Here is a 27,131-nt window from a genome sequence, read left to right as displayed (position 1 = left end):
AATTTTCATTAGTTATGGACAATAAAACATCATAAAAACTCAATGGCCAACATCTCCGCTTTCTTTTTCCCCCCAGTAGCCTTCCCCAGTTTCCTTTGTCTCTAGTCTCTCTGTCTTTCCTCCCCTCTCTGAAAAAAAAAATTCTCTCCAATGCCTGGCAATTCAGCTATTTGCCTCTGCTTGCATAGTCCACAGAGTAAGCCAGAGCCAGAAGCTAGCTGAGAAGTGACCATTCACAGTGTCTCCAGTGCTCTCCCAGGAGGCCTCAGTTCATCCTGATTTACCATTAAGCCCCTTCTGTCAAAAGTCATTCATACCTGGCACCAAAGTTGTGCCCGGTTTCCGGGAGCAAGGTACCATTCACCTCAGCACCGTGTCACCCACGCGGATGTGGGGAGGGGAGAGGCTGGAGAGGGGGAGGAGGGGCGGAGAATGGAAATGTGCCAACAATGGGAAACCTTCTTCCTACGCCAGGTCTGATGTAAGACCAGTAGAAGCACAAGGGATGGTTAGGGGAGGTGGTTGAAGTGGCCCCAAGCAGAACTGCAGTTATCAACACCCTTCAGGCAAAGACCACCAGAGACACACCTGAAGTTGAATTAGTTGGATTTATTGCTCTTTGCAACCAGGAAGAACGCATACCTTGGGGAACTGTGGGGCATCTCAGTAAGAGGGTGTTGGGAGGGCTTGTTATAGGATTTGGCTTGTGCTGTTAGGTGATCTGGGGGGAAGTTCAAGGAAGCAGGGCTTTGCTCTAGATTAAATGTTTTCAGGAAGTGGTTGTAATTCTGATTGAGCATCTATGTGAGTTTGCTACGGCTGTCATAACAAAAATACCACAGACTGGGTGGCTTAAACAACAGAAGTTAATTTTCTCAAGTTCTGGAGGCCAGAAGTCCAAAGTCAAGGTGTTGGCAGATTTAGTTTCTCCTGAGCCCTCTTTCCTTGGCTTGCAGATGGTCACCTTCTTGTTGTGTCCTAACATGGTCATCCCTCCAAATCCGAGGGCCCCTGTGTGTCCAAATCTATTGTGTGTCCAATTTTCCTTTTCTTATAAGGACAGCAGTCAGATTAGATTAGGACCCACCATAACAGCCTCATTTAACATAATCACTTCTTAAAGACCCTATCTTCAAATATAGTCACCTCCTGAGACACAGGAGTATGGGCTTCAACATATGAATTTTGTGGGGACACAGTTCAGCCCATAACAGCATCTTAATACATCTTGTCTATAAGGTGGGGGGAATGATGGAGGCTAGAGCTGGGATTGGTAAAGAAGCAGCAGTCACTCATTAGTCAGGATAGGGGATGTTTAGTCCTTTTTGTGGTTTGGATAATGTTCATGTTTTGTCTGTGTTGTGACGTGATCATGGAGTGGTCTTGTTTTTGTCTTTATCCATCATAGTCACAGAGTGGCCTTGGCAGATGTTGCTATTCTGTGAATTATTTATGTTCAGCAGGAGAACACCACAACCTGGCTGTGGATGTTGCCAACCAAGTCCCAACTGATAGAGCCAGGTCAGTTTCTGGCTGTCAGGGGATGGTTCTTCCTTCTCAAGATCTGTGTACTGACTAAGCCAATGCAGCTTTGGGATGATTGCCACCCTTTCTCACTTAGAAATTCTGGTGCCAACCTTGAGTGACCAAGGGAGTGTGGCAAAACTCTAGTCCCCTTCCAGGAATGCATGGAGTCTGAAGACCTAGAAGTGTAGGAAATCCATCTTCAGCTGCCCACTTCGAAAACACACCCTGATGGTGGAGCACCACGCTGGAACTCCTGGGAATTCCTTGGCACCCTGCTTCACCTGGTGTATTTGTTTTCGGTTGTTGTGTAACAAATCACCTCTAACTCAGTGGCTTAACACAGCACACATTTATTATCTTGCAGTTTCTCTGGGTCAGGAGTTCAGGCATAGCTTAACCGGATCCTCTGCTTAGGGTAACAAAAGGCTGCAATCAAGGTGTTTCCCAGGACTGGGTTCTCAGCAGAGGCTCCACTGGGGAAGGATCTGTTTCTGAGCTCTTGCAGGTTGTTGGCAGAATTCATTTCTTCATGGCTGTAGGACTCATGGCAACTTCTTTTTCAAAGACAGCAATGGAGAGAGACTCTAGCAAGCTTGGCACTCCATGGACATTCCATCCCTCTTGCCACATTCCATTGATTAGAAGCAAGTCCCAGGTCCCGCTCACACTCAAGGACAGGGGGTTAAACAAAAGTATGAATACCAGGAGGCAGCTGTTTTGATCACTTTGGGAAACCTGTGGTGTGGTAAGTGACTCAGGACTTGGATGGCTGCAGGCTGGCCAAGCCAGGCAGGGCAAAGGCACAGAGGTGCAGCAGAAGCCACAGCAAATCCTCTGTGTATCCTGAAAGCTTTGCTTTTGAGGAAAGATCTGATTTGGGGGAAAGAGCAAAAAGATATCCAGGGCATAATTTCCTCAGGTGACTGCTATGAAGGGACCAAGACTCACAGGTTGGTGTAAATTCAGGAAGCCATTGGTAGGGGCACAAAGGAAGAAATTAAGAGTAGGTGGACAGAAGGAGGGTTTCTGGGGTATGAACTGTACATGAAGGAGAAACAGAAGGAGGAGGGAAAGGATTAGAAACATCCAAGTCTTTGGCAGTGGGATGTGAGAGGTATGGACCAAGAACAATACTCAAGTGGGGGAGTTGAACCTGATACAGAAACTCTGTGGATGGGCAGAGAGGAGGCTACAGGGACCTTTAGCATCTCCTTTCTGACCATGAAAGGGAAGCAAGGAAGACTTTCAGCCTAGATGTCTTTAGAAGACAAGTGAGGACCAGGCCATGCCCACCTGCCTGTCACCAGGTCTGGGGAAGCGCCCTGGAGTGATAGGGGACAATGTATGTAGGGTAGATGTGATTCTACTGAATGTTTGGACACTGAGTGTCTTACAGAATAAATCTTCCTTAATGATGGGTCTGACTAAGGCAGGAAGGTCCACCTAAAAAATGTTAGAACCAAACAAAGTTATCCATATACTAGACATTTCAAACTCAGCGTCTGACTATATTCTGGGCCTTGAAATAAATCTTAGCAAATTTAAAATATTTGAAATTATATAAAGTATAATTATAATGGAGCTAGATTAGAAATCAATAACAACAAAATATCTAGGAAAAATCCATAACTTGGAAGTCAAGTAACATACTGCTAAGTTATCCATGTTTAAAGAAAAAAAAATCACCAGGGAAATTAGAAAGTACTCCCAACAGAATGATAATGAAAATAAATCTTTTCAAAAATCTGTGTGATGCAGCTAAAGCAGTGCTTTGAGGGAAATTTATAGTTGTAAATATTTATATTAGAAAAGAAGAAAGTTTAAAAGTCAGTGATCTAAGGTTCCACCTTAAGAAGCTAGAAAAAGAAGAGCAAAGTAATTCCAAAGTAAGTAGAAGGAAGGAAATAATAAAGGTAGGAGTAGAAATCAAAGGAACAGAAAAGAGACAGTAAGAAGACTAACAAGTTCAGTCATGTTTTCTGACACATTATTCCTCCCCCTCTTCCCTCTAGCCACAGCTGATTGGATGAGAATTCATTTGGAGTGGGGGAAAGAGTATGAAATAATAGTTAATTACTTCCTTTTGAGTTCTTGATGCTTGCATCTCACAACCAGAGAGAACTTCTTTTGCCAGTAGGTGGCAGCGCTGGCACCTTGAAAACCCAGACAGGCCGCCTTCTGGGTTGGCTGGGGACCAATGATTGCCGCCGGGCTGAAACGAAGGAGTCATTTCAAGACAGGAGAGAGAGTCAACTCCAGAAAGCAAATCCTCACTCGAATCCTCACTCGAATTTAGAACAGGGAAAAGTTTGAGATCTCTCTCTCAATCCCCCTCTCCCCCTCCCCCTCTCCCCTCCCCCTCCCCCCTCCCCCCTCCCCCTCCCCTCCCCCCTCTCCCTCCCCCCCCTCCCCCTCCCCTCCCCCCTCTCCCCCTGCCCTCCCCCCTCCCCCTCCCCCCCTCCCCCTCCCCCTCTCCCCCTCCCCCTCCCCCTCTCTCCCCCTCTCCCTCCTTCTGTCTCCCCCTCCCTCCCTCTCTCTCTCTCTCACACACACACACACAAATGTGGAAAACCTGAATGAAAGCTTGAAAAACTTGCCTTTTAAAAACCTGGGGTTTGGGCTTCCCTGGTGGCGCAGTGGTTGGGAATCTGACTGCCAATGCAGGAGACACGGGTTCGAGCCCTGGTCTGGGAAGATCCCACATGCCGCGGAGCAACTAGGCCTGTGAGCCACAACTACTGAGCCTGAGCGTCTGGAGCCTGTGCTCCGCAACAAGAGAGGCCGCGATAGTGAGAGGCCGGCGCACCGCGATGAAGAGTGGCCCCCGCTTGCCACAACTAGAGAAAGCCCTAGCACAGAAACGAAGACCCAATACAGCCAAAAATAAATAAATAATTTTAAAAACCCAAAAAACCACAACAGCACTCTTTGTTTTCCACAGTCTGGTTGGCAAACTAACTCCAGCTGAAGGAGAACAAACTATGGAAGGGATATTTGACTTCTAAGTGCCACCAACCATCACACTCAAAAACAAAAAACAAACAAAAAACAAACAAACAAGCAAAAACCTGGTGTTCTTAACTGGAGTACTGCTGATGGGCACCGGAGGCTCAGAAAACTCCTCCTCCCACTGTGAGAAAATCGCCCCGCCCCCCCCCCCCAAGATCCTCCAAAGTTTACATCAGATTCCCAAAATGGACGGGGACTTAAAACAAGATACCCTGCCTTCGAATGCTCCGTTAAACGCCACTCAGAAGTTAATCGGGCAGGGGTCTGGGCTGTAAAGGGAGGTGGTGGAGTGCACCCAGGCCTTGGGTGGGAGGTGGGAGAGGCCGAGCACACCCAGTTGCTTTTATAACTTTTTCTTCCTGAAGGGTCACTGCTGTAAAAAACCCTTTGGGGAGTTTAGAGCGGAACGAGAGCGACCACTTTTTGCAGACCTATTATGTGCGTCCTAAATGTCCTCATTTAATCTTCGCAGTAATCCTTCGAGTTCGCTGTTAATCCTTCCTATTACTCTCCCAAATCCCTTAAGAGGGCACTTAATGGACTGCCGGCTTTCGTTGTTCCGGGTTTTAACTGAATGTACACACTGACTAGTCCCCTCTTTTACAGATAAAACTTCCCTGCGATTGCCTTTGTTTACCTGAACTTGCCTTCAAAAATAGCCTTTCATTTACTTCTTTGGTCTATTTCTTTCCATCAAGAGCCACCCTCAGAATTGGCAGCGTGAACGCAGACGTAAGGGCAGGAGCTAGTACGATTTTCGGTTGAATTTAGAAGACAGTCCTAGAGCCTCACTTTTCCCTTCTGGCCGTCTCACGGGGTGGCCGGCGGCCGGGGAAGGGTTTGATCGGGAGAACCGGGGCCGCGCATCCCGCGGCTGCCTCCGCGCGGGGCAGACGGGCGGCGGAGGGATTGGGCGGGGTCGGGCGGGGTCGGGGTTCGGCCTCACGTGGCCGCCGCCTCCGGGCTTGCGGGTGAGCCCCGCCCGGAGGCGGTCGCGCTAACCGCTGAGAGAGCCGGCGAGAGGCGCGGGGAAGTGGGCGAGCGCCCCCGGGCCCTCGAGCCCGGCGCGCCATGGCGGGCGCCGGGCGAGTACGCAGCCCCGCGGCCGCCGGCTAGCCGAGCCGGGAGGCCACTGTTGGGTCCCTCCTTCCCTCTGCGCCCCAGGCCTCGGAGCCGCCGAGAGGAGGATGAGTCCCTGGAGCTGGTTCCTGCTGCCGACCCTCTGCCTCCTGCCCGCGAGCGCAGCCCCTCCGCGCGGCGCGCCCGCCTCCGCCAACTGCAAGCTCAAGCCCCAAGTAAGGCGCGCAGCGGGCGCGGGCGCGGCGGCCTCCCGGCACCTCCTGGGGGTGGTTACCTTCCCAGCCGCACTGAGCCCCGTGCTCTTGGACCCCGAGCCGACTCAGCGGGCCGGGCTCCCACCTTGCACGGCGGCGCCTCCTAGCTCGCGCTTCCCGCCGAGCCCCCGGGTTCCCCTTTCCGGCGGGGGCGCAGAACTCCGGCCACACGAGACCCTGTCCCCCAGCCCTCGCCATTCGTCAGCCTAAGGGAGTCCCGGGCCGGGTCTCCCGGTCTCGCCAGCCTGCTTCGCTGGCGTTTGAGGGACGAATCCTTGAAGACCCAGTGGGCCCGGGACTTGGGCACATTTACTTTGAAGTTTGTTCTGCCTGCTCGTCCCTAGCGTTTCATTTCTGCTCGTTTCGAAATGGTAATAGCCCCCAGCAGCTGCTTGATTTAACCTTCGTCTATTCAGTGCCTGAGTTAGGAGGAATGTGGGGGGAGCTGAAGCCATCCCCCTTGTTTTACTGATGTGGGAAACTGAGGCTCAGAGAGGGACTTTTGTGCTCCAGGTTACAGAGCGCGTTCGTGGAGAGAGAGACCAGGTCTGACAGCCTAGCGTTCACGCACCTGGCGTCTCCTTAGATCTTCGCCTCAGCGTTTTGGGGTGAGGGGAGCCGAGGTGAGAGCCCCAGTGACCTGCCCGTGTCCACCCAGCCCTATACGAACAGAAGCCGAACGGAAACCCGGCAGATCTGGCGTCTCCGGGGCTGAACCTCTTTCGAGAAGAGCGTTTCCATTTCCTGATCAATTTTCCTACGCTCGGAATTTTCTGCAGGTCTGAAGTCCCTCTCTTCTGAGTTCCGTGGAAGTTGACTTTTGCGAGTTTGCATCGGTGGGTCCAGTCTCTGTGGATCCCTGGCGCTGGGGAGGGTGATCGTAGACTGAGCGCCCTCGGACGCCGGGTGCCGGAGTTCAGGGGTCTGCCCACCTTCGGTGACACCTGCGCAGCATCCGGGGCCGCGTCCACTTCCCTCCGTGATTTTATTCATCGTCTTAACCACAGCAAGGGAGAAGGTGACCTCACTGAGCCGTTCCTGGCGCACAGGGCTGCCCGGGAAGCTGCACTGTGTTCCTAGGGCGCCCAGGGCTGCGGACGCGCGGAGGCTGAAGAGGGAAATCCTCACCAGGGATCGTTCCAAACTCTGCTGCGGTGTGGCAGCTGCGGGCTTGTTATACAAGGCAGAAGTCCATCGTATCATATGAAAGCAGAGTGCCTTGCAGTTTTGCGAATCTGTTACCAACTCGTAATAATATTATCGAGTGAGTCTTGATAAGGTCTCTGTTTCTCCCTTCTGTTGAATCTGTCTTCGTGGGTCTTTTGTTCTGTCAGTTCTCATACTTTTTGGTCTCATAGTAAAACACTTGTGTGGGTTAACAGAAATATTAATAAAATGCAAGAATACACAAGCACACATGCCATTGACTGTCGAAGGGTGATGTTATCTAGAGACTTGTAGCCTCTAGAAAATTCTGTTTGTACACTTGTGAGAGAATGAAAGAGGAAAATACCTTTGTATTATTATGAAAATAGCTCTGATCTTACAGACTGCTTGAAAGGGACTTGGGGACATTCACAAGTCCCTGGACCACACTTTGAGAATCAATGTTCTATTCTGTGGGCAAACTGCCTTGTCCTGTGTGGAGGTCAGAAGGTCAGTCAGTGGCAGGGCTGTCTGCTTGACCTGCAGGCTGTAGAGGGCACTGTGGGTGGGTCCCCCAGGGGGTTGAGGTGTTGAGATTGTAGAGTGAGGCTCTGGAATCCAGCCTCCCATCCGGTGTGGCAGCTTCCTGTAGCTTTCTGGAAGGACTGTGGCTTGATAGCTGGCTTGGTTTTCAACTTTCGTTAATCATTAGAGAGGTCTTCTGAGCCAAAGTCCGCCACAGACAAGGCAGGCTTTACCCAGAGCAACACACAGGTTGAGTCTGTTCCTTATCAACACTCAAACACAGTTCTGGAGTGTTCTACCATTCCTGCTAGCGTCCTTTCACATTTGCTGTTTCTTCACCCAATATCCGCATGCTTGCTCCCATACTTCCATCTGGGCTTTGCTCAAATTCTCTCTGAGACCCTTCCCGATTACCTATTAAAGATTATGTCACCCCCCCCATTCCCCGGCCACCCCGCCCTCCTATCTGCTTTTCCGACTTTATTTTCCTGTGTAGCACTTAACTGCCATCTGATAAAAATGTTTGTTTATTGCCCCGCCCCCCCGCCCCAATCTTCATAAGCATAGGAATTTTTGTTTGCTGCTGCATCCCCAGTGCATACAAGAGTGCCTGGCCATAGCAGATGCTAAATATTTGTCGAATGAAAAGGGCAAACTAAAGCCAACTTACTTTAATATCATTCCAGCTGGTCTGCTGAAGGGTCCTCTTGGAAAAGAGCAGTTATCTCAGGTCCAGGAGCTGGATGGGAAGAGCTGAGGGGGCCCGTGGCTTAGGGATTTAGCCCACATTACACAAGCTGTCATTGTGCTACTTTGTTTCATTGTATGGATTACACATGTGTGTTAAAATCTCCGGTGAGGTGATTCAGTCCGCAGAACTTCGTGTGTCTCTGTCATCCATGGACATGTCCTTTTCTTTTAAAAGAAACCTGTTCATGGTGTTAAGTTTTTTTTTTTTTTTCCTTTGAAATCATCAGAATGTTAAGATACATGGTTCCCTCTAGTAGCATGTAGGGGCCACAGTTACAGTGAAAGGGGGGTGGTAGAGCCATTTTGTTTTTCTTTTATGGAGACAAATAGCCCTTCCCCTGAGGGTGTCGGTGTGAGGCAGGGGCAGCTGCACCCCTAAGATCAGTGCAGCAGTCTAGGGGCTCACCTGTGGGCAAAGGCAAGGTAAGAGCTCCCTGATCAGAAGCCCTGAAGACTCGCCTTTCAGAAGGGCCAGGTAGAGAGGTATCAGTAGCCAGAGTGGGAGACAGGGTGCCCTCCTGGGTCAGAACAGAACTCCATGTATTGAAGAAACTCCACAAGACAAGGATCATTTCTTTAAAACCACTTTAAAACCCCTGGCTTAAAAAAAAAAAAAAGTGGAAAAGCCCCCCACCTCCCAAGCTGTGTTATCCCGAAAAGAGAGAATGGGAAAGGATGGCCCCCTGAGGAGTTAAAGATGTCAGTGTGGGTTCATCTGGGTAGGTCACTGAGGCCCAAGATGGGGAGCTGGACAGAACCTCTCTAGATGTGGAGTCAGGTGGTCCTCCCGAGCGATGGTACACCTAGCAGAGCACGAATTGAAAAAGATGTAAGTCTGAATCGCGAGGGATGTCTGTTGCATGCTAAGGCCGCCTGATACGGTGTTTAAAACCTGGGGCTCAGGAGCCAGCCTGCCTGGCTTCAAATCCTGGATCCACTACTTAGTAGCTATGAGACCTTCGGTAGCATAATAAACATCTCAAGGCCTCGATGTCTCCGTCTGGAAACAGCCAGTGTCTTACTTAGGTGTGTATCCTCCCTCTTCCTCTCTTCCCCATCTTGCCTATGTGGGCATCGGGCAGGCGTTCACCTGCACCATGCCACCAAAACCGTTCTTGTCTGGGTCGCCAGCGACCTCCGGGTCGCTCTAACCAGAGGTCAGTTGCCCAAATCCTCGACTTATTTAGTCCATCAACCACACCCAACCCACTGGCTTACTGTCTCCTCCCCGAAGCTCTTCCTTCAGTGGGCTTCCTGTTCTTCTGATTTTCCCTGCTACCTCGCTGGCCACTTCTCTTTTTCTGGCTTCTCTTCTTTCCCTTGACTTCACAAGGTTGGACCATTTCTAGACCCATTCTCTCCTGTTTGCACTTAGTCCCTTGGAGATCTCATCTAGTCCTATGGCTTTAAATAACATCGAAATGATGACAACACCCAGATTTTCATCTGGGCCCCAGATCTCTCCCAGACTCCAGACTCATGCATCCGCCTAGCCACTCGACCTCCCCACTTGGATGTCTGCTTGACATTTCAACTCAACAGGACCAGCACCGAACTTCTGACCTTCTCTCGAATCCTGTTCTACCCCATCTTCTCCATCTGGGGTGATGGTAACTTCATCCTTTTAATTAACCGATTCATTAGCAAATCCTGTTGGCTCTTGCTTCCAGAATACAGCCAGAATCTCATCTCTTATCACTTCTCATCAAGTCTGTCACTACTGCTCTGTTCTCTCACTTGGGTCATTTCAGTAACTTCCTAACTGACCTTCTTTCATCTGCCCTCATCTCTCAGTAGTCTGTTCATCACAGCTGCCAGAGTGATCCTGTCAACACATGAACTCAGCTCATTTCACTTCTCTCATTAAAAACCTGCACCAGCTTCCATCCTACTCAGCATAAAAGCCTCCACCCTTCCAGGAGCTCGGGGGCCCTGTGCGGCCAGGCCTTGTTGACCTCTCTGACCTTTGCCTCCTGCCTGCCTCTTGAGCCGTCCAGCTGCAGTCATGCTGGCCTCTTTCCTGCTCCTCCAACACATTGAGGGCCTTTCTGCCCCAGGGTCTTTGCACTTGCTGGCGCCTCCTCTTGGAGGGATTGCTCTTCTCCCAGATAGTTCTGTACTTTGACCTCTTACCTCCTTCACGGCAAGGCTTAAATGACCTACTGGACATTCAGGGACTTCCCTGGTCACCCTATTTAAGACAACATCCCTCCTCCACCAGTACTTCCTGTTCCCCTTCTGCTTCTGTGTTCTCCTCAGCAGTTACCATTAACATACCGGAGGCAGAGACCCATACTTCATTCACTGCTGTATTCCTAGTGCCTCATGCCTAGAGCCGTGCCTGGCACTTGGTGGGCACAGCATTGATAGTTGGGAAAGAAATGAGTGTTGAACAAATGCAGCAGAACCATCCATGTGCAACGCTTGGATGGTGCCTGGCACACAGCGAACAGTCAATATCAGCCAGCTGCTTTCAGCATCATTACTGTCAGTGCATGGCTAGATGCCAGAACATGAGTACTGTTTTTTAAAAAACCTGAGCAGACACTTCCCTGGTGGCACAGGAGTTAAGACTCCACGCTCTCAATGCAGGGGGCCCGGGTTCAATCCCTGGTCAGGGAACTAGATCCCACATGCGTGCCACAGCTAAGAGTTCGCATGACACAACTAAGGAGCCATCGAGCCGAAACTAAGGAGCCTGCGAGCTGCAACTAAGACCTGGTGCAACCAAATAAATAAATATCAAAAAAAAATCATCAACCAAGAAATGTTCTTAGAAAAATATTGTATATAAAAAAAACCTGAGCAGTTTTCAGTGAAAAGATCACACAACAACCCTATTTCTAGACTCATACTGGTTGAAAAGACAACAATAAAATAAATAAGAAACTAAGAATGGATACATGTAATTGAACAGACTTTGTTCCTGAAGAGAAGTGTAGGCGTTTTGAGGTAGGATGGGACATTAGGGACATTAAGTGTGTTGGGTGAAAACAAACCAAAACCAAACCAAAATGAAACACCCCCTCACCACTCCCCACCAACCCCACGCTATGATCCTGCAGTATGGGTTTGGTTTTTCTTGGAATATATTTGTTTACTATCATGGTCTCCTGATAGATGACAATGAATCAGGTGCCCATGTGCTTAATAATAATATTTCAACTATTTGCCATGTCTCCAGTTGGAAACTGTGTAGAAGTCCTTTGGTAGATTGTGTGGAACTTGTGTGACCAGATGTATAGGTCAGTGGTCTCCAATCATATCATCATCCAGGACCCCTTTGATCACCAACTCTTCCCACTAAAATGAACAAATAAAACAAACTAAACCTATGCTTGGAAGCCCACCTCTAGCAAACCAGTTGCATTTAAAGGTAATTATTCTGTTACCCATTTAAAATTAACCAAAGGCATAACTGTCAACCTCAGCTTTTGATTACTGTCTAACCAGTGTTTTTCTACCAGCTTGATCTAATTCTAACCAACAGTGAGACGTTTGATTGCTTAATTAGCCTTTGGCAACGATTTTTCGGTAGACTACAGTTTCCATGTGGCTTTTTGAAGTAGTATTTAAATAACCCTGGGGACTCTCATTACTCCCTAAGAGGATGCCTGAGGACTGGCTGGAGACCCTGTACACCATTCATCTCTTAATACTAATTCAACCGTTAACAGGTTTTAAAAATTATTTAAAAAATGTATTCTTTCTCTCATTTGTTCAGTCATTTAACTTTTACTTGTCTAACTTGTTTATTACCATTACTTATGATAGGGGTTATTATCTGACTTTCACCACCTGAGTTCCATCCCTGGTTGGGGAACTAAGATCCTGCAAGCCATGTAGCACGGCGAAAAAAAAAAAAATCTCAGTGGGGTGGCTGAGACAGAAGCAGAGTTGAGCATAATTAGTGCATTCTTGAAAAGCTGGGTGTGTGAGTAGAACTATGATTTGAATACTTTAAAAAGCAAGGTCACAGGCTGGAGGCTAATGAGATAAGCTCTGTCTGGTGCACATGGTGTTTTGAGAAAACTGAGGTCTCGTTTCCCAATTGGAAGATTTTATTTAACATCAGGGTTTCTAGTTTCTTTGGAAAAGTCCCTTCTGGGGCACCAGGCCTGTTCCCCTGTGGCCAGCACTGCTCAGACTGCTTAGCCAATGTCCTTTGTGGAGAGTTGTGGGCTTGTTGGCCCGTGACCTCCCCCTGCTGTTATGTCACCCCAGCCCACATGTTTCCCTGCCTCTGCTCTCCTCTGAGTGGTCCCGTGGTGTTTTTGTGAAGGTGACAGGGGGACAGGTGGAGAAGAGCAGGCTGAAGAGAGTAGGGCCCCTGCTTCAGCCAGTTCCACCCTCATCGGTCTTATATTTTGAGAGTCTGTGTAATATTTCATTTGAGACCAGGTTGCTGCTGCTGAAACAATGACACAGAAGTGAAAATATAGTTGACCCTCATTATTTGTAGATTTCATGTTTGTGAATTTGCCAACTTGCTAAAATTGTTAACCCCAAGCTTGTGGTGCTTTCACGTTCACGTGCAGATGTGCCCAGAACTGTGAAAAATTTGAGTGGCCGGATGCACAGGCTCCCAGCGGAGGTCGAATAAGTCAGTGCTCTGGCTTGTCTTTTCACCCCTCAAACTAGAAACAAGTAAACAAGTGTACTTTTTGTAGCTTACTTAGTGCCACATTTTTTTTGCATTTTTGTGCTTCTTGGAGGTGATTTCACTGTTTAAAATGAAGTGCTGTCTAGTGTTCCTAAGCACAGGAGGGCAGTGATGTGCCTTAGGGAGAAAATACATGAGTTAGATGAGCTTCATGCAGGCATGAGTTACGGTGTTGTTGGCTGTGAGTTCAATGTTCACGAGTCAACAAAATATACTAAAGAAGGTGCTTTTCAACAGAAGCACACATAAAACATAAAACAAGGTTATGTATTGCTCTGTTGACTAAAACGTTGTGACCAGAGGCTCGCAGGAACCTAACCCTGTGTTCCCCCTAGGAGCAGTGGTTCAGTATCCGGTAATTCAGTGTTCACAGTGATTTTATAGAACATAACTATGACACATAATGAAAGCTGACTGTAAATTGAAACCCCACAATCCAGGAAAGCATGCTACTTAAAAGGCTGCTGAAATGAAGCCTTTGTAAAGAGAATGAATTCCAAATATTCTTTCCTATAAAACCTGGATTTTCACATTTCTGGGTTGCTTGATGTGGGGCTCGCCCCATGCGTATATCTGACCTTTACACTTGAACTCCTTGAGGACTGCCCTGTGCACCTCTTTGTACAGTAGCTCTTAATAAACAGATGTTTCATAAATGCCCGCTGTTGAGACTGAGAGACACTCAGGGCCAAAGGGCAAAGTGGCTTGGCCTCAGGATGTAACCACTGCTCAGCCTATAAGACTGTTGGGAGAGATCGTGGAACCATCCAGTTCTCTGCTGTTGAACCAGAAGGCTTTTGTAAGAGAGAAATGCAGGACAATGTATGTCCTAAAGGGACAGGGGCAAACTGTGCAATCAGGGGCTTCTTAGGACTGCAGAGTCAATCTTGGCTGTGCATTGGAGTCACCAGGGAAGCTTTAAAAATATCACCTCTTATCTCACCTCCAGAGATCCCATTGTGATTGATCTGGGATGAGACCCAGATATCGGACTTCTAGAAGCTTTGTAGGTGATTCCAAATGTGCAGCCAGAGTTGAGAGACTCTGCCTCTGGGGTTGTTGAATTTGAGATCTGAAGAAGTAGAAACCACCAGGTGTGCCTGGGAGGTAACAGTGGGCTCCTCAGGTGTCCCTTACCTGTACCAGGTGCATCCTTGTAGTCCCTTGAGAATCCCCTCTTTAACTCCTGTCCAGTTGCTAGAGCAGGCATGGGGCAAACTCAAAGCTGGTGATTGGATTGCTTTCTCATCTTTAATCAACATTTTGATGAGAAAAGGGAAGGGATGCTGAAATTCAGTCTGCTTTGAGGACTGCTGCTCCTGGTAGGTGAATCCTCCTGGACTCAAAAGTCTTAGCTCTATTTTGATCATTTTTCTCCTGCAGGGTGACTTGTCTCTCTAATTTACCTCTCAGGTTCCTGTCCCTCCATATCATGCCTTGATGTTGTCTCTTTTCCTTTTAGCAAAGTGAGTTGAATTCCTTCTTGTGGACCATAAAGCGAGACCCGCCGTCTTACTTCTTTGGCATGATCCATGTCCCGTACACCCGGGTTTGGGACTTCATCCCGGACAATTCCAAGGAGGCTTTTCAGCAGAGCAGCATCGTGTACTTTGAGCTGGACCTCACGGACCCTTCCACTATCTCAGCCCTCACCAGCTGTCAGATGCTGCCACGAGGTGAGAACCTCCAGGACGTGCTCCCCAGGGACATTTACTGCCACCTTAAGTGCCACCTTGAGTACGTCAAGCTCATGATGCCCTCGTGGATGATGCCTGACCAGCATAGTAAGGGTCTCTACGCAGACTACCTGTTCAATGCCATCGCGGGCAACTGGGAGCGGAAGAGGCCCGTCTGGGTGATGCTCATGGTCAACTCCCTGACCGAAGTGGACATCAAGTCCCGTGGGGTGCCTGTCTTAGACCTGTACCTTGCCCAGGAGGCTGAGCGGCTGAGGAAACAGACGGGGGCAGTGGAGAAGGTGCAAGAGCAGTGCCATCCGTTGAATGGACTGAACTTCTCACAGGTAAGACCCTCTTTGCGTGTAGGACTTGGTGGCAGTTGACTGTGTGGCTGAACCTATTGAATTACAAGACTACAGGAAATAGACCAGAAGCACAGTTGACCTAGCAATTGTCTTTGCTCAAGAAATTTATTCTACGGATGAAAAAATAAGCCTGTCAGTCACTTATGTCACTTATCTGTGTATTATCAAGAAAGAAAACTTGTTTTTTCTTGTCATCCCAGCAAGTATTGCATGCTTTTGTTACTCATTTTAATTCAGGTCGTTGTTTAGGAAAGTGAAAGCCAGACTGGCTGTCACGGGGTGTGGCCTGGATCACAAATGATACCGGCCGTGGCTGTTTCAGATAACATCAGTCCCTTTGAGATCATTGCTGTCTCTCTTCAGCACATGCGCCCCAGGACATTCCTTTCTAAGGCAGAGTTATGGTCCTGTACCCATCGTTTAGAGATCCTACCCCAGGGCATTAGAATTTAGGTTGATTTTCAAGAAGTTCTTCACTTCTCATAAGACAAGAAATACTTTATTAAAGTGTCATTATTTTGGTGAAGTTTCTTGTTGCTGTTGATGTTTTAAAGTGCCTTAGATACCTCTAGGGGTCAGTGGGAATTTTGCAACATGAAGTAAGTATTCTTGTTTTGCAGATAGTCTCAGTGATTGGCTTGGGATGTTGGTGTGCAGAATAAAATCCAATCATCCAGGCCTTAGCGGATCTCGAAATATTGAAATTGGATTGCTATTTAAAGGTTTAAGAACATTCAACAGCATAAAAATGCCGTTCCTGAATTGATAATAAAATTTTTAGGGAATTTACCTTGGTAAAATTCTATAATATTAATAAATACTCAGATGCTAAAATATAGTTTGTTTGGCATGTTGAGATTTATAGATAAGATAGGGGACCGCTAATTTTGTTGGTCTCCTAGGGGAGTTTTCTTGTATAGTTTTGGAAACCTGCAAAGCCAATATTCTAACTTTTTCAATGTCTGCATCTAATACAAGTGTTTTGAAAAAGAAAGGTGCTTTGATTTAAAGGCTCATTGATTTTGACCTTACAGGTTTGAAATTTGTGAGCATTTTTACCTGAGCCAAAGCCTTCTTTCATACTTCCAGTTGCTGGGAGACAAAGGCTTGGAAGTAAAATACTAGCTTGAGCAAGATACCTTTGCATGCATGTGTGTATTATCTCTTAAGGTGATACATTTATGAGATATTTTAAGCACTGTAGTTATAGTATAGTTATACACTAGGGTGTCATGTTGATTTCGTGACATTCTTAAGGATCATATAGGTATTTAATATTTACAAACTAAATTTCTTATAAAACCTTTTTTTAATTGAAGTATAGTTGATTTACAATGTGTTAATTTCTGCTGTACAGCAAAGTGACTCAGGTATACATATACACATTCTTTTTTATTCTTTTCCATTATGGTTTATCCCAGGACATTGAAAATAGTTCCCTGTGCTGTACAGTAGGACCTTGTTGTCCGTCCATTCTGTATGTAATTGTTTGCATATACTAACCCCAAACTCCCAGTCCATCCCTCCCCTCCCCACCTCACAACCTAAGTGTCAGCTCAGTGCATTTTAGCATATGCATACTCCCACTACCAGATCAAGACGTTGAACATTTCCATCACCCCAGAAAGTTAGTGTAAAGTTTTCATCGCAGCATAACTCTATAGAAAATTGCACTTGATGAATTTTCACAAACACAGGCCAGGGCAGGAAACAGAACAGCTCCAGCTTCCCAGAAGCCCTTCAGTCCTACCCCCATCCCCACCCCAAGGATCGGCACTGTCCTGAAAATCTTTGAGCATAAATTAGTTTGACATTTCTAGAACTTCACATAAATGCAGTCATCCAGTATGCTTCTTTGGTGCTTGGCTTCTTTCGCTCAGCATTACCTTTGTGATTCACTCATGTTGCTGTGTATAGTTGTCCATGGACCGTTCTCATTGCTGTGTAGAATTGTAGAATTCCATCCGAGTTTTGGGGTGGTGGTTGATGGAGTCTCCCTTCTGGGGTGGTGGTTGATGGAGTCTCCCTTCTCGGTAAGCAAGATCATTTGTACTCATTTTGATAAAAGACGAAACCTAACTCATTCCCTAGGGCCCCTGTCTTCTGCTCATTTGAGGGGTGGTTGGTTCCTTCCTCCTTGTTCTGTCACAATCCTTTCTGTAGTTCTTCCTTTTTTTTTTTTTTTTCTGCCCACATGCCAGGTCAGGGCCCATCTCTGGGGACTCTAAATGGCTATGGCTGCCCCTTCTGGTGGAACTGGTCTGGGTCAGCTTCTCTCCATTGATTTAGATGGTCTTTGTTTTTAGCATATCACCATTACACACACACACACACACACACACACACACACACACACTCCCTCTCTCTCTCTCTCTCTCTCTCTCTCTGTTTCTGGACTTTCCATTTTGTTTCATTGTACTGTTTGCCTATTTCTGTGTCAATATGACATTCATTCACTTTATGCTATATTAAAAAATGGATAATGATGTTGCTTTCCTTAATGATTCTTAAAACCATTTTGATTAAGATTTTGTTAATTTCTAGATCAATTTGGGAAGAACTGAGACTTTTCCTCACATTAAGTCCTGTAATCCAGGAGCATGTTATCCTTTCCATTCAGTTTAGTCCTCTTTTTAACTTTGGAGTGTTCTTGATCTAGATTTTGCTCAATTCATAAGTTTATTCATTGTTTTTAATATAAACTTTGTTGGTGTAAAGACTCTTTTCTCATATTTTCCAGCTGGTTACTAATTTTTATATATTAATTTAACCACTTAATTGAAATCTTGTATGCTAACAATGCTAGTTGATTCTCTTGTTTTCTTAGTGTTCAGACATATCATTGATAAATAACTATTTGGTGTCCATCTTTCCACAGTTTGTCTCATTTCTTTTTCTTGCCCTAATGTGTTGGCTAGGATGCCTAAAACAGCATTAAGTAGTAGTGGGAAGATCAGGCATCCTTCCTTTCTCTAACTTGAATGAGAAAGCCTTTGATAGTTCACCATTAAACATGGTGCTGCTAGTTGATTAGTATTTATGATGTGAATGAAACATACTTGAATTTCTGTTTTGCTGGGACTTTTATCAGAAGCAGTTGTTGAGTTTCATCAAGATCTTTTTTCTTGCTTCTGTTGTGATCTTTCGTGACGTTTTTTAAAAAAATTGAGATATAATTGACATATAACATTATATTAGTTTCAGATGTACAACATAATGATTTGATATTTGTATGTATTGAGAAATGACCACCACAATAAGTCTAGTTAACATCCATGACCATCCATAGTTACTAAATTTTTTTTCTTGTGATGGGAACTTTTAAGATTTACTCTCTTAGCAACTTTCAGTGATGTCTTAATCTTATGACTTTCTTTGTTTGACCTCTATCTGTAGATTTCTCAGTATTAAACCATCCCTGCCCAGCTGGTCCTAAACTTCAAGGACCAGGGTGTGAGCTCATCAAGAGTTACCCTCCTAGCCACCCATTCCTATATTCATTTAGTCAGCACACCCATTGAATTCCTATTGAGTTTGGTGCTACATAAAAAGATAAGGTGTAATCTGGTTGTTGCTCCCTAGAACCTGAAGTCTTTTTTTTTTTGGCTGCGCCATGCCGCATGTGGGATCTTAGTTCCCTGACTGGGGATCGAACCCGTACCCCCTGCAGTGGAAGTGTGGAGTCTTAACCACTGGACTGCCAGGGAACTCCCGAACCTGAAGTCTTTATAATACAGCTAACTAGCTTCTCAAGGGCAGGACTCATCACTGTTTTCCTAGGACTTAGTGCTGTGTCGGCACATAGTAGATGCTCAGTAAGCTTTTATGGGGGGTAAGGGATTGAAGGAGTTTGTAACTCTGCCTGGAAAGGGAACAGAAAGTCTCTCTCTGTTCTAGATCCCTCATGATTCCATTATTTTTCTCCCTTCTCTCTTCCCCTTCACCTCTTCTCTACTATCTGAGAACTAATTGTTCCCTTTGGTTTTTTTGATTTGGCATCAGGGGAAGAATGCCTACTTCCTGTCCATGGATTTGATCTTGCCATCTCAGGGCAGACACCACCCTTATCCTGCAGGATGGAGTCAGGTTATGACTCCTGATTTTTTTCATCCAAAGTTTGTGCCTGCTTGATACTTCTGGCAGCATTGCCATTCCCTATGTGAAGAAGGCACATGAGCTCAGCCATGGGTCTCACCTCACTTCCCTCCCCTTCTGCATAGGTGGGCTCCCATTAAAGATTTCGGGTTCCTTAGAGAAGTGATCTTTCTAAATCCCATTTCCATGGTCATGCACCACCAGGCATCCAGACATGGTGCGCTGTCTGGCTTCCTCTGAGGAGCTGACTGGAATGACTGTCCGACCACAGGATTCTCCTGCCTGCTTCCCCAGCGAGGGACTGGATGTCAGGGTGGGGTGGGGTGGGAATTTGAGACAGCCCCAGTCCCCTTGGCATTGGGGTCTGTCCTTGGGACCCAGTCATACTTGAGTTTGCGGTCTGAGTCTTGGGATCTGAGAGCTAATAGGAATGCAGCCAACAGGTCTGGGGTTGCCCTCTGCTTTCCACGTGCAAGAACTCATCTCTGGACTTCCAGTATCCTAAGAGGCAGTTAGTTGGATGTAAAAGTCCTGTGCAAACACAACAGTGCTCTTGCTGTCAGCAAAGAATCATTCCTTTGTTATTGTTTACTCTTGCCAATAGATGGCACTAACATATATCATATTTGCCCTGTCTGCTATCACTCTTCTACTGCACGGTCCAGCAGTAGGTGTCACTACCGGCTCCCACCCTCTTTACCCCAGGACCCTAATAACTCACTCTTTTGGCTGAAAAGCACCCCGCCTTTTTTTTCCCACAAAGTGAAGGCTTAAACAGTGGTTTCATCCAGGGGACATACTTGCAGGTCTTATGAAAAAGTCCTTTTCCTGAGTCACAGTTTTGGGGTGTTGGGGAAGACGGGGATCTTTCTTCTTTGGAGCAAGTTCTCTTTAGGTGGGTCAGTCACTTAATAGAAGAAACAACTGGTTCTAGGGTGGAGCACTGGAAAGGTCCAGGGCAGGGCGGAGTCGGGGAGGCAGCCCCTGCCCCCAGGAGACTGTGGTCTGGCTGGCGAGGCAGGGTGAATTCCTAGAAGGATACCCCATCTCTCCGTCCTTGGCTATTGTTGGTGAAGGTCGGAGGAGTGGGAGGTTGGGAGGTGCTGGCCAGCCTAAGAAAGCTTCCTGAGGAAGGAGGGTCAGATCCTTTGAGGAGGAGGTGGACCTGCCAGGCCCAGGGGAGGCTGACTGCAGGAATACCGCACGGTGCCTTGTTTTGTACTTTGCAGGGCTCTCTGCATCTTCTCCCATCAGTGTGTTGGATTTTAAGAACAACCCTGTGAGGCTGGCAAGTCTCTGTTCCCAGAGGCCACGGCAAAAGGGAGGGGGGGTCAGCGAGCAGAAGCCGCGGGGGACAGTTTCCTGTTGGAATGACCCTGGTGGATGGCCTGGGGTCTCAGTGAGACTGTGCAGGGCTGGCCTGGCCCCCTGGTCTCCCGTTTTCTAATCTAGTTCTGCCTCTGAGTGCTGCCACCTGCCCAGATTTACAGTCTGATTTGCTGAGGGAGTTTCTGCTGCTCCCTAGTCATAAATTCCAATAAAAAGCAAGCGATCATATCTTTGAGATTGACCACATTTTCCATAATTGAGATGGAATGTGCTTGAAGATGGAGATCTTGATACAAATGAAATTATTTACAAAACAGAAACAGACTCACAGACATAGAAAACAAACTTACAGTTCCCAAAGGGGGAAGGAGGGAGGGGATAAATTGGGATCTTGGGATAAGCAGATACACATTACTGTATATAAAATAAACAACAAGGACCTACTGTATAGCACAGGGAACTATATTCAATATCTTGTAATAATCTATAATGGAAAAGAATCTAAAGAAGAATATATAGATATGTATGTGTAACTAAATCACTTCGCTGTACGCCTAAAACTAACACAACATTGTAAATCAATGATACTTTAATTAAAAAAAGATGGAGATCTTGACATTTTACCTTTCCTTGATAGGTTTGGTTTAAAATAAAGACCTGGAAAAAACTACGTGAAATCTCTGAAAGGGAATTGCTTCCTAAAATATGGGCAGATTTGCTTGTGAACAAGAATATCCTTCCGAGAATTCTCTGATGTTCCAGTGGTTAGGACTCTGCGCTTTCCCTGCTGAGGGCCTGGGTTCGATCCCTGGTTGGGGAAGCCAAAAAAAGAAAAAAGAAGAAAGAACATCCTTCCTAGCCTAGTGAAGGAGGCATGTGAGCTCAGTGTAGGCACCCACTGTCCCCTCTGCTGGGAACCCTCCCCATGCTGTCCCTCTGACCGACAGCTGATTCGGCTTATGTCCTCTGTGAAGGCCTCCTAAGTCCAGAGATGACCCTCTGCTGTCCTCTCAGTGTCCCCGTGACAGCCTCTGCAGGAGACCTGAAGACTGCCTCTCCCAAAGGGGCAGGCTCCTCCAAAGCTGGGCTGCGGTGTCTTGGTCCTTGTACCCCAGCTCCTAATGTGGTGTCTGGCACGTGGGAGGTGCTCACTAGTGGTTGTTGGCTAATGTGTCAGCCAGGTAGGACGTGTGAAAGTCTGATTTCAGTGGGCAGAGCTTGGAAAGAGCAACGGGAAACCAGTGAACTTGTGGATACCTTGGCTAAACCGGGATACAACATGAGTGTGTGCCGGTTACTTACAAAACTTGATTACAGCGTTTCTGATGGCTGTGTAGATATAGACCGACATCTTAAAATTCACATTAAATCCAATCTTTTTGCTTGTACCGCATTCTTTTGCTTTTTAACATTCTTTCCCAACATTGCCATATAATATTTTTGTGTTCTTATACAGAGCAGGGCGAAGTGCTGCAGTTACTGTAAATGCCCCAGGAGCTGGGACATCTCGTCCTTGAATTAACCTGTCCCTGCTTTCACCTAGAGCATCAACCCAGGCGTTGTAGGTGGGCACAGTCTTCAGAAATTGGAGGTCTGGGCTGGGCCACTAGTTCCCCCAGCGGGGTCTTCCACAGCATGTCTTCACCTTGGCCATCCCCTTAATTTCTTATTTTTTGACCAGAAATGGAAAATCGAATCGACTGTGTCCCTGTGGCTGGCTGTGATGTTCAGACGCCACAGACTCAGCTCTGTGTTTCCACCTGGGCACAGGCCTGCTCGGGAGTCATCTTTCCTTTTACTGCTAGTCTTTATTTGGACACATTTCTTAAGCACTCAGCATGGGCTGGGCATGCTGTTTCTCATTTTTGGGATTCAAAGACAAAGCAGTTGTTGATCCTGCCTTCCCCTGGCTCTGGGCGGCCCCTCTAAAGTCTAAAGCAAACTTAAAAAAGATAGGTCTTTTTGTACACATGCATGGATCCCACATGTGGGATCTGGGGTTCTGACCTCAGCTGGATCTGACCCTGCTTGGCCGCCTTTGGGGTCGTAAGAGAAGCACTTCAAGGGATGCTGCATTTTGGCCCCACTGTCCCTGCGTCCTATCCTGGTGAACCAGGCTGGGAGTAGAGAGCTCCTCTGAAACCCCGGCAGCCAGCTCTTGGTGGATCAGCTCCACAACACGCTAGACTTTAGGAATAACACCCAGCGTGTCTCTTTAGGAGGGGGAGGAGAGCTGTCTGTCCCTCCTCCAAAGAATCCACCTGCCGAGCAGGATTAGGTGAGGCAGAGTCTGCCTGGCTTGGTGGAAAGGGGGAAGGGGAAGAGGAAGTATCCAGGTGGGACTGGGGCAGCTGTTACCTGGGACGCTGCAAGGAGCCAGGTGAGAACTCTGCAGGTGGAGGTGCTCTGTGGCCTAGGGATGGAGAAGGGGGGCTGTCCTGGACCCTGGAGTTGGATGTTGTATCATGTCACACCATGGGCATTATGGCATCTCTGTTTTCCTCTCTCCCTCCTAATGCTTCCCTGACATCCTCCCTCCCCACTCTCTTCCTTGAGGCCCTTCCCTTTTTATTCACAGCCACTCAGAACTTAAAGGGGAGCGAGCAGGGCTCCGGCGCCAGCTTCAGCAGGGGCCTGGAATCACGAAATGTGAAGTTACCCCATTCCTGCCTTCCCTGACTGGGCTCCTACCAGCCTCTGCTCTCCAGGGGAGTCTGGGTAGGTGAGGCTGCTTATCACTGAGCAGAATATCAGCAGTGAGGGCACTGCTGAGCGACTTCTCTGGGAGAGGCCAGCTCTGGGGATGCCCTGTGCTGTCTGTGACTAGGCAGCCTTGTCGGCATTCGTTATGGTCATAGGCTGGCTGCTGTCCAACAGGACTGCTGATATCTCTGACCTCCCCTCAGGTCCAGAAGTGATGTTGAGATGCTGTAGGGTGAAAAACCGCTTCTGGATGACCCTGCAAACCTAGTGCTGGGCAGAGAGAAAGTGTTTGTAGACATCTGAGACAATTTGTGATTGCACCCAAGCTCAGGGTCCTGATACTTGGCTGTGCCTCTCTGCCCCCACTCCCCCTTGTCAGCCCCTCCTTTTGGGCTCCGATTCTGGCCCTCCCCTTCCCACCTCACACCTTCTCTACCTCACCCAGCCCTCCCCCTCCCCCTTTCCCTGCTCTGCTCTGGGGTGTGACAGCTCAGAATCTAGGTGCCAGTGCCTGGAAGAGAGAAAAGACAAACAGTGGGCAATGAGAGAGAGAAGGAATATGCAGAAGAGGGAAGGATCAGTAAAGGGTCGGTCTTGTGTGATAGCACAAGACTGGAGTTTTCATCTTGCTTTTCTGGTCTATTCCCTAGGACATGAAGTGGGAATCGCTGTTAAATACCTTCAGTGGACATAAGGGGCTGTATTAGTTTGCTGGGGCTGGCATTACAAAGTGCCACAGACTGGGTGACTTAAGCAATGGAAATTAATTTTCTCACAATTCTAGAGACTGCTGAAAGTCTGGGATCAAGGCGTCAGCAGGGTTGGTTTCTTCTGAGGACCTCTCTCCTTGGCTTGTAGATGGACGTCTTCTCCCTGTGTCTTCACATGGGCTTCCCTCTGTGTGTGTCTGTGTCCTAATTTCTTGTTCCTTTTTTTAAAAAAAATTAATTAATTAATTTATTTATTTTTGGCTGTGTTGGGTCTTCGTTTCTGTGCGAGGGCTTTCTCTAGTTGCGGCAAGCGGGGGCCACTCTTCATCGCGGTGCGCGGGCCTCTCACTATCGCAGCCTCTCTTGTTGCGGAGCACAGGCTCCAGACGCGCAGGCTCAGTAGTTGTGGCTCACGGGCCTAGTTGCTCCGCGGCATGTGGGATCCTCCCAGACCAGGGCTCGAACCCGTGTCCCCTGCATTGGCAGGCAGACTCTCAACCACTGCGCCACCAGGGAAGCCCTCTTGTTCGTTTTTAAAAATTTTTATTTTATATTGGAGCATAGTTGATTAACAATGTTGTGTTAGTTTCAGGTGAATGGCAAAGTGATTCAGTTATACATATACATGTATCTATTCTTTTTCAAATTCTTTTCCCATTTAGGTTATTACAGAATGTTGAGCAGCTTTCCCTGTGCTATACAGTAGATCCTTGTTGGTTACCTATTTTAAATATAGCCGTGTGTACATGTCAATCCCAAACTCCCAATCTATCCCTCCCCCTGCACCCTTCCCCCCTGGTAACCATAAGTTTGTTCACTAAGTCTGTGAGTCTGTTCCTGGTTTGTAAATAAGTTCATTTGTGTCATTTTCTTTAGATTCCACATATAAGCAATATTATGGGATATTTGTCTTTCTCTGTCTGACTTCTTTCACTTAGTATGATAATCTCTAGGTCCATCCATGTTGCTGCAAATGGCATTATTTCATTCTTTTTAATGGCTGAGTAATATTCCATTGTATATATGTACCACATCTTCTTTATCCATTCATCTGTTGATGGCCGTTTAGGTTGCTTCCATGTCTTGGCTATTGTAAACAGTGCTGCAATGAACATTGGGGTGCATCTGATTTCTTGTTCTTATAAGGACACCAGTCATATTGAATTAGAGCCCACCCTAGTGACCTCATTTTAACTTGTCTCTTTAAAGACCCTTCCCCAAATACAGTCACATTCTGAGGTACTGGGGGTTAGGGCTTCAGCATGAATTTTGGGGGGATACGATTCAGCCCATAATAAGGACCCAGGGTAAAGTTGCAGAGTTTGGGCGGTTGGGGGCAGATTTTGGCATCATTTCAAAGGTGTCTCATTGTAGGTATCCACCTCATGGTGAAAAACTGTGTGTGCCATGGGGAGAGGCGAGGGGGGTTCCAGCAGCGCTGAGTACACTGTAGGCACTTGCAGTGTGGCTGATTCTCTTGTAGCAAAGTGGTTTTTGAGGCTGTCACTAAAGGATGTTGTCACAGAACTTTAGGTGGCAGAAGTTATGGAATAAAATGGCAAGTTTAACTGGATGTTAATATTTATGGTATTAGAGGGCTTAGGGTGGAGCCAAAATGGAAGGAGATGTAAGAACTGCCACTGGTTAATTTAAAATGACCAACTAGAAAAGAGTGTCATCTAGGAACGTCCCTGGCGGTCCAGTGGTTAAGACTCTGTGCTTCCAATGCAGGGGGTGCGGGTTCGATCCCTGGTAGGGGAACTAAGATCCCACATGCTGCATGGTACGGGGTAAGGGGGGAGGAGAAAAAAAGAGTGTCATCTAGCTAGCTGATTTTTCTCATTTTGTGTTATAATTGATTTTAAATGGTATCTTTAACCTTTTTGCGGGTGTACCGTGTATCAAACTGACCCAGCAATCCAACTTCTATGAATTTATCCCATGAAATGATTGAGCAAATGACACAGATGTATGTTGGTTGTTATTAATTGCAGTGTGATTGATGCAAACTATGGGCCCAGCCACTGGGAACTGGTTAAATTATGGTCTCTCCAGGTTGTTGAATCCCATATGGTTATTAAAGGTGCTTATGTAGATCATGGATCGCAGGGGCTGGGTAGGCAACAGGTATGCATGAAACTGGCCTGTGTCGGGAGTGGGGAGTGACATGAATTGTGGCGTCTGTGGGGTGAATATGCCAAGTGAAGAGGACAGTGGCTGCTTGGTCCTAGTCAATTGCTGGCCATGTAGAAATGTGCACCCAGTGTGGCCAGACCTTCCCATTTTTTAAATTCATAATTTGGAAGTATATTATATAATTTATTCTTTTTTCCCATTTTAGTGAGATATAATTGACATACAGCACCATGTAAGTTTAAGGTACAGTATAATGATAGATTGTGAAATGATTACCACGATAAGTTTAGTTAACATCCATCATCTCCTATAGATAACAAAAAAAAAAGGACAAAGAAAAAAATGTTTTTTTCCCTTGTGGTGAGACCTTTAGGATTGACTCTCTTACAGACTTTCATCTATAGCACACAGAAATGTGCACTGCAGTCATCACGTTGCCTGTTACATCTCTAAGTGCTTATTTATCTTATAACTGGAAGTTTGTTCTCTTTGACCACCTTCATCCAATTTCCAGACTTTTCTATTTTTTTAAAAAGAGAAGTCAGAAGTCTGGGCTTTTCTGGGAAATGCCCTGGTTTTTAAATGTTGGTAAGTACCTAAAAAAAAGTGAACCCCTTGTGTAATACTAATAAGATTTAGCTGTGAGCTGGATCGGTCATTAGGGCACCCGTTTCCTACTTCTGATGCAGAATGTTCTCAAAGTGTGTGCTGCACCGGCTGCAGCAGCATCGCCTTGGAATTGTTAGGAATGCACAATTTTGGGCCACACTCCAGACTTCCTGAATTAGAGACTGTGGGGTGGGACTTGGCAATGTTTGGTCTAACCAGCCTTCCAGGTGATTCGATGCACACTCAAGTTTGAGAACCATTGGTCTCTATTCTTGGTCACCATTCTGGTCCCCGTCCTTGTATTGGCTCTGAGAGTTACCTCAGGTTGCCAAAGACTCCTTTTTCTCCTCAATTAAGAGCATCTGTTGCCATATCCCCACTGGGCAGCTGTTCTTTTGCTGCCTTGTAGTGGCTCTTTATGTTTATTTAATTCTTAGATTGGTGTCTAACTTTCCATGTGTTTGTTTATTTCAGCTCCCAAACTAGCATGGAAACTCCTAGAGAGCAAGGATCTTGATTTAACTTTTTTCTTTTTTTTAAAAAGAGTCTAG

The 27,131-nt window shown here is 46.8% G+C and overlaps 1 protein-coding gene across 1 annotated transcript in view; it reads left to right on the top strand.

Annotated features, from left to right (window-relative positions):
- The first annotated feature begins 5,552 nt into the window (after window positions 1-5,552).
- TRABD2A (TraB domain containing 2A) overlaps window positions 5,553-27,131 on the top strand; it is a 56,195-nt gene continuing 34,616 nt past the window's right edge. Inside the window, exons 1-2 of the mRNA XM_061210945.1 lie at window positions 5,553-5,831; window positions 14,417-14,977. Coding sequence (XP_061066928.1) covers window positions 5,724-5,831; window positions 14,417-14,977 — 669 coding nt within the window. The 5' untranslated portion in view covers window positions 5,553-5,723. The remainder of the gene's footprint in view (window positions 5,832-14,416; window positions 14,978-27,131) is intronic.

The sequence above is a fragment of the Eubalaena glacialis genome, chromosome 14 (assembly GCF_028564815.1).
Source record: "Eubalaena glacialis isolate mEubGla1 chromosome 14, mEubGla1.1.hap2.+ XY, whole genome shotgun sequence".
Lineage (NCBI taxonomy): Eukaryota > Metazoa > Chordata > Mammalia > Artiodactyla > Balaenidae > Eubalaena > Eubalaena glacialis.
Note: the sequence above shows the minus strand (reverse complement) of the source record. Positions and strands in the feature narration are given on the sequence as shown.